We start from the raw sequence: 13,124 nt of genomic DNA, 5'->3' as shown, positions 1-13,124 counted from the left end.
CCCCCCCCCAATAGCAGGGGCTCCCCCGGATGCATGACAGTGAGATGTTTTGCACTATTTTGACTTTTTTGGGCTCTGTAAAAATATTTTATTATAACTGACATTAAAAAAAAAAAAAAAAAAAAAAAAGGAAAAAAAAACGGCCTACGGTGTGGGAAGGACATCCCACATTTAAGGTCAGCATTGAAGGTCCATGGATGGTGCCTGCAGTTCTCAAGAGCCATCCATCCACCCAACCCTCTGCCCCCATGTGGAAGGGACCCATCAGCATCCCTGAGTCCAACTCCTTGGGCAAAAGCTTCCACCAAGGAGTTAAATCGGATCAGGTAATGTGCCCCCAAAGCCCCACAGGTGGGCAAGGAGACCTCAATCCCCCACCACAAGGACATCGCCACCTCACACCCGCTCCCCACCCAAGCAGGCAGCCTCAGGCACTCAGTTTATCTGCAAAGACTTTTATTAACATCAAAGCATTAAAAAGAAAGGGGTGAAGATCATCACGGCCGTGCCAAAGGCAGTAGGGCCGGGTTCCAACCAACAAACATCTCACACAAAGCTGCACCCCAACCCCGCCAGGTCCTCCTGCAGCTCAGAGGCGCACGAGGAAGGCCAGGTCCACGGTGTTGGGGATGCAGAGCTCATCCAGGTGCAGCGGGGAGGGGATGAAGGGCAGTTGCACAGGGAAGAAGTGGCTGGTGTCCACCAGGAGCTGGCTTGGTCCCTCTGCCTGCTGCTCCTGCAGTCGGTTCTGTGGGGATACGGCCATCAACGGGGCAGCGGCCAAGAACCAAGGCCCCCTCCCCAACCAGCACAGCCTCCTTCCCTACCTCCACGCTGCTGATGAAGGCAGGGCTCACACGCTCCTCCAGCCCAGCAGTCGGGGTGTACGCCCGTAGGATCTTCACCACCTGGGGCAGACAGCAGAGGATGGAGCTGAGGGATCATCTCTGCCCCAGCGCTGGGGTCCCAAGGCTCCCAGGTCACTGCATCCAACCCCCCCGGCCCCGTACCTGCTGTGGGGTCAGCACGGTGCACAGGCTGCAGATGGCCGCCGCGTCCTCCTCTGTCGCCTTCTTCACCTGCAGCAGCTGCGCAGCCTGGATCAGAGGCTCCAGCATCTCACGGGCACCGCTCTGCTGCAGCCCCTGCGCCCGCAGCCACTGCTCCACCTGGCTGACGTTGTACCTATGGGGCAGGGGGGGTCAGCAGGAGGCAGCCCCCCTCCCTCAACCCTCCCCCCTCCCTTATATACACCCCACATAAGGCCAACCTGAGCTGGATGCCACGGCTCCAGGAGCAGGCGTCCTTCCTCAGCAGCAGGAAGTTGAGGGTGGTGCCGCTGATGAGGAAGAGGAGCTGGCGCAGCAGCTGATGCCCCACGGCTGGGGACAGCCCATAATGCTCCAGTGTGTGGTGGAAGGAGCCCAGCTGCTGCAGGAGCTCGGGCAGCGTGTGGGCTGGGGGGGCCGAGGAACGGCGGTGGGTGGGAGGGCAGGAGGAGGAGAGGCCTTGGATGGTCTCACTCTCCAGCATTGCAGCGACTGGAGGGCAGAAAAGAACGATCAGAGCGTGGCTCGTTGGCTTCGTGTCACCTCCAGTTGGGGATGGAGGAGCTGATGGGGTGGCTGTGCTCCTTGGATGTGAGAAGTGGGGCAGGTGAGCGAGGGAGGTCCTTGGAGGGGGTACAAATCTCCCCTCCCCCTTCAGCTCCTCAAATGCATCATCTCAGCTGGGATACTGCGAGATCCAGCCCTAGAGCCCTCTGTGGGGAACCCAACCCAGAGCTCCCGGGCATGGGAAACCTAACCCAACTCACAGCTCTCCTCTGTGTTGGCTTCAGGGGCTGTGGAGAGCCCAACCCAACCCACAGCCTCCCCCTGGGAAACAGAACCCAACCCACGGCCCACTTAAGAGGAGTCCAACCCAACCCACACCCCCTCACCATGAGGAACCCAACTCAACCAAAGCCAACCTACAGTCCTCTTAAGAGGAACCCAACTCACCCCACGGGGAACCCAGCCCACCCCACATCCTCCTTAAGATGAATCCAACTCAACCCCAAGCCCCCCCATCACGAGAAACCCAACCCAAGCCAACCCACAGCACCACTCCCCTCCACCACCAGCACCACCAGGCACCCCATGAGCCCCCAGCCCCACATCCCCCCAAGCTCCATCCTACCAATCATGGGCTTGAGGCGCTTCTCAGCCGTGCGGACGAGCTGCTGGTACAGCTGCACTGCCAACGCTCCCAGGCTGTGGCAGGGGCCCTGAGGGTCCAGGTTGCGCAGGCGATGCTCATTCTGGTGTGCTGTGTTCCCCTGGTGGCAGCTCTGCAGGTACAGCCAGGTCAGGGTGATGGGTTCCCAGGTGACCCCACCCCAAAGCCCCCCCCAGGGGCAACAAGGGGCAGGATCTGCCCAGCACATGCACCACATGGTGGGCAGCCCCAGCCCATAGGCAAAGACCAAAGCTGCTGATGTCATCCTGGAGGGAGAGGGGGGGAAACAACAGCCCCCTCCCCAGCACCCTACCTCATCCCGGCCGTACTGACGCAGGCAGTTCAGGAGCCGGCAGGCATTTGCAAGCCAGAGTGCCACCACGTCAAAGTCATCACTGTGTTTCTGTGGGGTGGGCAGAAAGTAAGCAGGGAGCGGGTCAGTGAGGCTCCAGCAGTGGCCCCATAGCCACCCCCAGAACCACAGCCCCATCCTACAGAGCCCTGGGGTCCAGGCTGCAGCCCCCCCATGCCATCCTTACATCACCCAGCAATTTCCCTGCCCCCAGCACCTTCATGACCCTCTTGATGGCATTGATGGCTGCATCCAGCAGCGAGTGGGCACGTGGCTCATCACGGCAGTGGTCTGCGTGCCGGATGCAGAGGAAGAGGACGTAGGCTGGAAGCTCTGGCATTGCCCCAGGGCTGCTCTGCAGGCGATAATCTGTAGGGGAGGGCACAGAGATGTGGGGCAAGGCAGCAATGGAGAGCAAAGCTGGGGGGAAAGGGAGGGACAGGACCCATCCCTAGGGCTCTCTGTTGGGTCAGTGGGACCAGGTTACCCAAAAGCCCACCTGTGATGATGGCTTTGATGATGCGCCCTTCGTCCTCCAGCCTCCATGCCAGCATGGCCTGGGGTGGCCCTGATGAGGATGGGACCGTGAGGGATGCTGCTGGCTCCTGCCCCGGCGTGGGGGGCTCTTTCTTCATTGCTGGAGGGGAGCACAGATCACATCCTGGGCCACAGGACTTGCAGCAGGCCCTCGTGCATGATGCACCAGCACCAAAGCAGGCTGGTGACCCCCATCCCTGCATCCCCCTTCCCATGTGTGTGCTTACCTGTAAACTCCTGGATCTGCTTCATGTAGGTTCTCAGCTGCTTCTGCAGCTTCAGCGTGGTCCTCTCCTGTCTCTCCAGCTTCTGGGACAGCTCCTGAGCAAGGACAGCCCTTGTAAGGCTCACAGCCCCCAGCACCCACTCACGGGGTCAGGAGATGCCAAAGTTCCCATGCATCGCTCCCAAGTGGGATGCTGCAGATTGCCACAGGACAAGATGGGGGTCTCCAGCCCTACCCTGCTGTGTCCCCCTCCCCACCCCTTACCCAGTTCTCCTCCTTCAGGCGCACAACGTGGTGCTGCAGCCCCTCCTGGCCCTGGTGCCTCTGCAGGTCCTGGATGAGGGCTGCCTGCTGCTGGCTCAGCTGCTTGAGTGAACGGATGTCGAGGTGCAGCCCCTCCACCTCCTCCTCGTGGTGCTGCTTCTCCTCCTGCAGCTGGCTCACCAACAGCCTGCGTGAGTGGAGGAACTGAGGCACCACTTGGACTGGATGGTGCTTGGGGTCCCTTCCAACCCAGCTTATTCTATGACTCCAGTACATCAATCCCTATCCTTTGGGGATAAGATTTATCCCCTCAAACCAACATTTCCCAGAGCATCTGTGGGGCCACACTCACTTGTTGGCCACCTGCACCGCATCGTAGGCATGCTTCAAGTCATCCCCCGCCGCCTTCTCAGGGCTCCTACCCAGCCCCAGCATCTCAGCGATGTTCTGCCAAGAGGAGAGCAGGGCAGGGTGAGGGCAGCCCCAGCAGCTCAGCTCCATCCCCACAGATACGGGGCAGAGGCTCACCCTTCTCTTAAGAAAATCCAGGGGTTTCCTCTCCTCGTGCTCAGCAGATGCTTTGCTCCTCCCCAGCTCCTCCCGGGTGCGGGCCAGCTCCTCAGTGACAGCATTGAGCTGCCCCAGCAGCAGCAGATACGCCTTCTCAAAACGGTCCTGCCCCACAGCAGTGTTAGGCATAGGGTCCTCCATGGGGTGGGGAGGCTGGGGGACCTCAGCTGGTGGCTGCCAGCGCTCCTCCTGGCCCTGGGAGTGGGAAGGAGGTTGGAGCTGGGGGCTGACAGCCCTGCAGCTGCCCCTCTAGGACCACAGGACCCCATGGGAAAGGGGAGCTTCCATTTGTCACCTCCACCATCACCACTAACCTCAGCCTGTAGGTCAGAGCCATCCCGAGAAGGGGCGGTGGACATAGAGGACATGTAGCTGCTCTCAGAGCCCAGGAAGCTCTCGGATGAAGGAGAACGTCTGAAGGTGCTTTGCTGATGGGAGAGAAGAGGGACACAGTCACTCCTTGCACCCCAAACAGCCACCATCTCACGCCCCATCTCTAGTGGGGGTACAAGGATAGGCCTGGGGGTGACAAAGACACAGCAGCCCAAAGGGGCTGAGCCCCCCACAACTCCTCACCCTGTGGAAGGCCACCTCATCCCGCAGGTTCTCATAGCCCTGCTCCAGGCGGGCATAATCCTGCACCAGGCTCTGGTAGCGCGCCCGCTCCTCCTCCAGCTCCTGCTGCAGCCCCCGGCTCTCCCGTGCCGCACGTTGGTGCTGCTCTGTGGGCAGAAGGACACGGAGGAACACGTGGGAACACAGGGAGGGTGCAGTGAGGATGGGGGCACGGAGATCCTTCTACCTTCTAGATCCTGCGACTGCTCCAAGGTGCGCTGAATCAGAGCATCCCTCTCCTCCCCCAGGTGCAGCTTCACTGCTTCCACTTCTGCCAGGCGCTGCAGAGTGAGCAGAGGGACAGATGCAGCCCAGGGGCCACCTCTGGGGCACACAGCACCTCTACCACGGCACAAAGGGAGCAGAGCCATCACCCCCAGCCCCAAGTCGGACCTGTCGGAGCTCCTCCACCTCCTGGGCCAGGCGGCTCTCAGCACTGTTCCTCTCCAGCTCGGCCAGCCGCTCCTGCAGCCGCTGCACCTGAGCATCGTGTGCCGCATCCTCCCGCAGCCACCGCATCTCCTCCCGCAGCCGCTGCACCTCCTCAGCGTGAGCAGCGTTCAGTGCTGAGAGCTGCTCTGCCAATCGCTGCTTCTCCTGGGCCTGGGGGCAGAGAGTGCCAAAACTGGGGGGATGCACTCACCCCAAAGGAAACCCATCTGCACCACGGGGTTCCCCATTCCCACAGGTATCACTGGGCGCAGCGCTCCGACCAGAGAGCCCTCCATAGGGACGGGTTGACCGCTGCACCCTGGCCACCCAAGAGCTGCAGCACCCACCTGCTCATCCAGCCTGCGCTGCAGCTGCATCACCTTGATCTCCATGCCTTTGTGCAGCTGCTTGTAGTGCTCTACTGAGCGTGCTTCAGCCCGCAGCCGCTGCAGCTCACGGCGCGCCCGCGCCCGGCGGTAGCAGCACTGCAGGTAGAGCACAGCCCTGCGCAGACGGCCGTAGTGCAGGCGGGCCAACCAGCCCCTCACAGCAGCCTGGAGCACCACAGCTTTCTGGTGCTGCACCATCTGTGGGGAGATACGGGGCAGCAGCATCACCAGCAAGCACAAGGGACAATGCAGCAGCAGTTGCTCGCAGTGGGACCGGTGCTGCACTGTCACCAAGATGCAGCAGGGCACTGCTCCCATCTGCACAGCTCACTGCTCTGCCCTGCTCCTACCTGGCGGTAGAGGCGTCGAGCAAACATCCCCCGGCTGAAGGCTTGGATGGTGAGAGCAGCCCGGCGCACACGCAGGTAGGAGCGCCGAGCCAACGCCATCCTCACGTTCTTCTGCAGCACCACCGCAGCTCTGCTCCTCCGCAGCTCAGCGGTGAGCCTGCAGGGTGCAGGAGATGAGCACGAGGTGGCAGAACCCCACAGCCTCCCTTCCCCACCCTCGGGCTCAGCTCTTTGCATCTCACCTGCGTGCCAACAAGCCCCGGGTGTGACGCTGCAGGCACAAAGCCGCAGCACGAATGCGCCCGAAGCGGCGCCGTGCCAGCCAGCCCCGCAGGTGCCTCTGCAGCAGGGTGCAGGCTGCACGCAGCCGGCGGCACCGCAGCTCCTCCAGGAATGCCACCTGGCCAGCACGGAAGAACACCTTGCTCTTCCCGCAGCGGTACATGCTGGTGTCCTGCGGGAAGTAAGGGAGATTCAGAGCAGTGCCTCAAGGAGGTTCCCCCAAAGGGATGCTCTGTGACCTCCCTGCTGGCTGCAGAACACCAGCTCCTATCCGTCGTGCGCAACCCACTGAGGACCTGTGAGGACTCCCACGGAGGGGGAAAAGAACGTGCAAGGGATGCTTGAGGGACCCCAAGACATGGGGAGAAGCATGTATGAAGGATGCTGGGTGGGATCCTGCAAGGGATGGGGAGAACTGTGCATGAAGGACGCTCAGGAAAACAAGAAATGGGGAAAACCACACACAAAGGATGCGCCCTTGGGACCCCGCTGCAACCCCTTACTTGCAGCAGTCTCTCCAAGGCAAGGCTGCAGCTCTGCTTTGCATCATCACCCACCAGCTCCTCCTTGCTCAGCAGTGCCCTGTACCTCTCAAAGAACTCCTGGTAGGTCCACCTGCGGGTGCATAGAGGGGATGATCAGGGGGTGCTGCAGCCAGGGGACCCCCACGGTGCTGGGGGGTGGGGGGTTACCTGGAGGGGTAACCAGCAGCACTGATCCGGATGGTTTCCAGCACTCCACAAGCTCTCAGCTGCTCCACTGCTCTCCTGGAGTCAAAGCTGGGGCAGAAATGAAAGGGTTATCTCATTCAGGCATCAGCTGGGGGTGCACATATGGGGCACGAGGGATGCAGGTCGGGGAGATGGCACAGCTCCATGAGCCCCCAGCCCCACAGCACTCACACAAAGGGCAGCTTGCTGTCGTTGGGTTTGATGCAGCGCACGTAGTGTGGTGTGGTGCTGCCCAGCGTCTCCATCAGCCGGTGCAGGGAGGATTTGAACTGTAGAGGACAACAGGAAAGCACTTAGAGCCTCTCCAGCACACAGCAGGGTCCTCCTCCCCTCCCCCTGCCCCATACCTGGCTGGAGATGGACTTCTTGCTCTTCTGGGTACCAGGAATTGACCTGCGGCTGGGGCGGGCGGACCTGGACCCACTGGACCTGCGGGATGTGGGGCCATCGCCATCCTCCAGGAAGAGCTCAGTGAGCAGCACAGACTGCACAGAGCGGGGCCATGAGAGCCAGCAGGGAGCATCACACCGTGCACCCAGAGCCCTCAGTGCAGGACACAGCCCCACCAGCCCAGCCCCACAGCCCCAATGTGCAAGAACCAGCTGTGCCCCCTCCTCCTGCCCCCCCAAAGAACCCCAGTGCACCCACAGACACCCTGCCACGAGAGCAGCCCAAGGTGTCCCCTAAGATGTCCCTTACCTTCTGCCAGGACCACGCGATGCAGAGGAAAGTAGTGACAATGTTACCAACTGAGGGCAACAGGACTCCCCCCCTGCCCCCCCAGCCCCTCCGCAGGGAGGTGACATCACACACCCCAAATGGTGGCAACCCATGGGAACGGGGTAGGGGCACCAACAGCTCATTTCTCCCACATCACCCACCCTTCCAGCCCCAGGATGCTCGCACCTTGCTGGCTCTCAGCAGCCCCACCAGCTCCTCGGGGATGGTGTCCCTGTTCTTCTCCACAAACCCATCACACTGATATTCCACCTGGAAGGGAACAGCACAGCGTTACCCTGGGATTTTCCCAGCCCAACTTGCTGCAGGGCTCTTGGAACCAGAGGAAACCTTAGGAGCCAGAGCTGCCCAGGGGACCAGAGTGACTCTCCTACCTTGCCAGCAAAGTGGCACACAATGAAGGCATCCGTCGGCCTCTTGGGCTTCTGGAAGTGGGAGCTGCCGAGGTGGGTCTGGTACAGCTTCTGGGCCCAGCTCCCATCACTGCCCTGGGGCATCTGAAGGGCAGAGGGGTCAGGGAAAGCAGCTGGGGGGGGGGGGGGGGCTCTGGAGGGCTGCAATGCTGCCAGCACCCCAACCCACCTTGCACTCCTCATTCAGCAGGTCCAGCACGCCCAGTCGACCCTCGATGAGCTCAATGCATGGCTGGTTGTCACAGAAGTCAATGAAGACCCATGGGATCTCCTCAGCCACGTATTCCTCCTGCTCCAGCTTGAAGACGTGCTGGAGGGATAGGAGAGCAGAGCAGGACCAAGGTGAGGGCAGAGGTTTGCACACAGCAGCCCTTCCTCTTCTCTCAGAGCTTGTGGAGAACAGAGGGCTCCATGCCCATCTCCAGCCCCAGGTTTTGAGGGAGCAGCTACATTCCCAGGGCAGGAGGACAGAAGGAGCAGCGCAGCAGGACACAGGGAGCTGTGCTGCCCTCCCAGCAAGGAGACATTTGGGTGATACCCACCAGGTTGAAGAGCTGCTGCAGCTTCTCATTGGCGTAGTTGATGCAGAACTGCTCAAAGCTGTTGAGGTCAAACATCTCAAACCTGTGGGCAGCAGATTGCTGGCTGAGGCAGGGCACAGCCACGGACCCCGGCCCCACTATGGGGACAGCCCAACCCCATCCACAGACCCAACAGTGGCCAGAGGAGGATCACAAAGAGGAGGAGAGCTGTCCTTACCCATAGATGTCCAGGATGCCGATGGAGGTGTGGTGGCCCTCCGGCGAGCGCAGGGCACGGTTGACCCTGCTTGTCATCCACCTGAAGACCTGCCCATACATGTGCTTGGCCAGGGCATCCCGGCAGTCCAGCGCCTGCTGCCTGCTGAGTGGCTTCATGTAGGTCTCACCCGCCGTAACCAGCTTGCGGTGGCAGAGCCAGCGAGTCACCTGCACCTCCTCGATGCCCAGCAGCGCACAGAACAGCCCCAAGGCCTCACTGTTGGGCTGAGAAGGGACAGAGAGGTCACCAGCAGCACTGGGATGCGTGGGGACACACATGGGGACACACGTGGGGCTCTCACCCACCTCCACAAAGCAGCCGTCCCCGTGGCGGTCCCTCCCTCTGATGGTGACGTTGCCCAGATGCAGGATGGCAGCAAGGACGGCAAAGAGCTCCAGCTGGTCAACCTCAGGGACACCTACAGGCACAGAGCGAGGGGTTGGGGTCAGATCCTGCACAGCACGAGCTGGAGAGAAGGGAACAGCCAGCAGATACCCAGCTGGCCAGCAATGGGGCACCCAACCAACAGCAAGGCGAGGGTGGTGGGATGATGGTGACAGCCCACAGGACAACGGGGATGCCCACCCCACTGCTTTTCCCCAACCCAGGACAGTACCCAGCAGGGAGAAGGCGTGCCGCGTGCTGTCCAGGTCAGATGCATCATCAGTGCCTGCACTGCAGCGGCCCTGCTGGGTGTAGTAGAAGGTCTCTGCTCCACCTAAAGAGGAAATGTGTGGGTGATGAAAGCAGCACAGCCCCACCGGGTTCCCATGGGGCAGCGCACCCAGCCAGCAGCCCCAAAGGTTTGGGGGAAGGGAAAAGGGGGGGAGGAAGGCAGAGCGCTGGCATCGCCATGGGGCCAGCCAGGGGACACAGGGCACTCACGCAGATGCAGAGCCAGCAGCTCAGGCAGGGCAGCTGACGCACAGAGCTGGTAGAAGATGTGGTAGTTCCGTTCCGCTTTTGCCTGCGGGAGTGAGAAGGGCACTGAGCACCTCCAGAGTGGGGACAAGGGGACGTTCCCACCTCCCAGTTCAACCGAGCAGCACCGGGGCCGCGTGCCATAGCAGCCACGGCCAACTCTTGGCCCTGTCCCTACCAGAGCCCCACCTGGAAGGTGACACGGGACTTCTCCAGCAGGTAGGTCTTGATGGTGGCCCCCATCACACGGGCATGGCTGAAGCCAATCTCGATGTACTTCCCGAAGCGGCTGCTGTTGTCATTCCTGGTAGTCTTGGCGTTCCCAAAGGCCTGGCAAGAGGGAGGTTCTGTATTTCCAGGTGCTCCAGGGGAGGCCAACCCCCCGCACCCATCCATTTTGTCATGGGCTGAAGGCCATGGGAAGGGTTTGGGATGGGGGACGCACCTCCATGAGCGGACTGGAGGCCAGCACCTTCTCCTCCATGCTGGAGTCCCCCAGACCACCCCCGACCGTGGTGAAATATCTCATGGCATATTTGGCTGAGGCGGTTTTCCCTGCTCCTGATTCACCACTGATGATGAGGGACTGGTTCCTACCAAACCTGGAAGGCAACGTTGGGATGGTTCCAATGGGGCTTCAGCCCTTCTCCACCACAACCCAGGGGGTACAACCCCATGTTGGGAACCCCCAACGGAATGGTTCCTCCCAACGGGGCTTCAGCCTTTTCCCACCGCAACCCAACCCAACGGGACACAACCCAAGGGGCCCAACCCCACCCCGAGGTCCCCCAAAAAGATCTCTCACCTCACCATCTGCCTGTAGGCCTCCTCTGCCAACGCAAAGATGTGGGGGTCCATATCCCCCATCTCCCGGCCGCTGTAGGCGTAGATCACCTCATCCTCATAGATGGGCAGCAGCTTGTAGGGGTTGATGGCCACCAGGATGATGCCTGCAGGAAGGGCTCAGGGCTCATACAGGGAAAGGGGGGCACTGGGTAGGGCTGGAGGGACGTGGGCTCACCGCAGTAGGTGTAGATGGCGTTGGCCTCCAGGAAGCGCACACGGAGCGAATGCAGCACTGCCGGCTCGTGCAGGTGGCTCAGAGCCACCAGGTCATCCTTGCCTGAGAGGCACTCAGGGTTGCAGAGCGGGGGCAGCTGAGAGCCCAGGGGGTAAACGAGAGGCTGTAGGGTTGGGGAAAGGGAGAATGGGTGAGCACTGAGCGGGGACAGACGGCCCCCAGGTGGGCAGGGGGCACAGTGAGCCACGCTCCTGCACAGCCACTAGGCACGCTGTGGCCTCTCCACCAAGGAACACAGGCTGGTTTGGGGTGCAAAGATGATCTTATCTCAGGACCCACACGGCCCCAACCTCACCGAGCCATCCTCCAGGCGGAGGTGCAGGATGGAGTCTCCTTCCTCATAGCCTTTGGTTATTTCTGCTGCTCTCCAGACATGGATAGAGTCAGGAATCCAGACCCGGGCACCCTGGAGGGGGCACAGGAGGGACACCCTACAGACAGCCACCAAACCAAGCGTTCCCCATGCAGCTCTCTGTATTCAACCTGGTGCTCAGCATCCCTGCAGGATGGATCCCCCCAGCTGAGCAGGGAGGCCATGCAATCACTCGAAAGCAGAACAGCAAAAAGTTGCAAAAAAGGGCTCCAAACCAGCTGGAGGCACCCAGCAGCAGGACTGGGAGATGCTCCAGCCCCAAAGTCCCTTTTGGGATCCCCCCTCCACCTTGCTGGTGAAGAAGCAGCCCTCCTTTCCTAAAGGATACCCCCATAAAAGGGGAACCCACAACTCCCTGACCCCGCTGCCGCAGCTCCAGCAGAGCACAGGGAAAGGAGCCGCTCCACGTAGGGTGGCACAGACTTTCCCTTCCACCCACAGCCTCACCTGCCCGTAGGGCTGCCCTGCCGCCATAGCCCCGCTGTCACACAGCCGGCTCCCCCCCCAGCTCACCGCCCTTTTATGGCCGCTAATTGCCGATAATTGGATAAGGGGTCCACAGCTGCTCTGCTGCCACAGCACCACACTCCGCCCCTAATAGGGGAGGGACCCTAAGAGCTCTTCGTAGGCACCTCAGGACCCTTTAATGGGGGAGAACCCAAGAGCCCCCTGAGCTCTAATGGACTCACACCACAGGGTACCCCCCCCCCTCCCCCCACCCCCAAAGTGCCGCCCCCCACCCCAGGACCACCGAGGGCACCTCGAGTTTCTCCTGTCCACGGCACCCCCTATGTAGGACACCCCAAAACTGACCCCCTTCTGCCTCACCCTCCCCTCCCCTGGGTGAATATTCATCATCCCTACGAGAGAGAACATCTCGGGGCGTTCAGCTGAGCGCTGCTCTGGGCTGGGGATCCCAGAGACCTTTGGGATCTTGTCTCCCCATCCCTTGAGGGGCCGCTCAATTAGAAGGGACCCCGGGACCCTCATCCCTCATCTCCTGTCCCCACACATGGGGTGGGAAGGGACGCATTTCCCAACCTGGGGACCTCAGTGGGATGTTTTGGGGTTTCCAGCCACGGCACACGGGCGCTGCGTTGCGTCTGCAGCAATCCCACAACGTGACACAGGGCTGCGCTAAACGCTCCGCTTTTAATTACTCAAAAACCATCGCAGCCATCAGAAAGCGATGTTCGGGGGTCGTTGTGATGGAAATGTCCTTTAGGACCTCGTTCAACTCAGACGATTCTGTGATATCCGTGAGGTTGGGGCGTTCCGGCTGGCTCCTGTTGTTTGGCGTCCCACGGCCCCAGCGGGGCAAAGTCCTGCAATGCCGGGCGGGGAGCAGCCGCTTATCGGGGTGCTGCTCGGCCCCGTGTCGGCACGGAGCCGTGTGCCCGCGGTTGGCCCCGTCCTGCCCCCTTTCTGTGCCCCCGTGGTCAAATCTCAGCTCCCAGCACTGCCCTGTTAGGGCTTTTTTTTTTTCTATTGCTGTTGTGCATTCGGCGTGGCTGGGGCAAATCTTGAGCGAGGGGAGAGCAGAGTGGATGGAAGGGGGGGAAAGGGAGGGGGGGAAAGAGGAGAAAGGGAAGGGGAAGGAGGGGAAAGGGAAGGTGGGAGAGAAAGGAAGGGAAAGGGGGAAGGGAAGAAGGGGAAGGGATAGGAAGGAGAGTAGGAAGGAAAAAGGGAAGTGGAAAGAGAAGGGGAAGGGAAGGAAAGAGGGAAGGGAAGGGGGAAGAGAAGGACGAAGGGATAGGAAGGAGGGGGGAAGGGGAAGGAAAGAGGGAAGGGAAGGGAAGGGAAGGGAAGGGAAGGGAAGGGAAGGGAAG

At 61.2% G+C, this 13,124-nt stretch overlaps 1 protein-coding gene across 1 annotated transcript; it reads right to left on the bottom strand.

Annotated features, from left to right (window-relative positions):
- Positions 1–529: 529 nt before the first annotated feature.
- LOC122169979 (unconventional myosin-Vb-like) lies at positions 530–11,769 on the bottom strand. The gene is made up of 37 exons (XM_042836542.1): positions 11,743–11,769; positions 11,218–11,328; positions 10,863–11,025; positions 10,647–10,791; positions 10,287–10,443; positions 10,031–10,171; positions 9,806–9,887; positions 9,537–9,638; positions 9,226–9,338; positions 8,879–9,144; positions 8,662–8,743; positions 8,289–8,429; positions 8,081–8,203; positions 7,875–7,958; positions 7,316–7,453; positions 7,140–7,237; positions 6,930–7,016; positions 6,741–6,852; positions 6,198–6,409; positions 5,956–6,112; positions 5,564–5,803; positions 5,178–5,387; positions 4,972–5,065; positions 4,746–4,891; positions 4,484–4,597; positions 4,128–4,364; positions 3,952–4,046; positions 3,600–3,786; positions 3,337–3,430; positions 3,072–3,209; positions 2,790–2,941; positions 2,534–2,623; positions 2,182–2,332; positions 1,271–1,541; positions 1,011–1,185; positions 828–908; positions 530–748 (listed from the first exon to the last, which is right to left on the bottom strand). The coding sequence occupies exons 1-37, from the start codon at positions 11,767–11,769 to the stop codon at positions 590–592; spliced, it is 5,175 nt and encodes a 1,724-aa protein (XP_042692476.1). The 3' UTR covers positions 530–589.
- Between the last annotated feature and the right edge of the window lie 1,355 nt (positions 11,770–13,124).

Source organism: Centrocercus urophasianus, unplaced genomic scaffold (assembly GCF_019232065.1).
Source record: "Centrocercus urophasianus isolate 14NV4802_14NV808 unplaced genomic scaffold, USGS_Curo_1.0 seq_615, whole genome shotgun sequence".
NCBI lineage: Eukaryota > Metazoa > Chordata > Aves > Galliformes > Phasianidae > Centrocercus > Centrocercus urophasianus.
The sequence above is the reverse complement of the archived record's forward strand: the minus strand, read 5'-3'. Positions and strand labels throughout refer to the sequence as shown.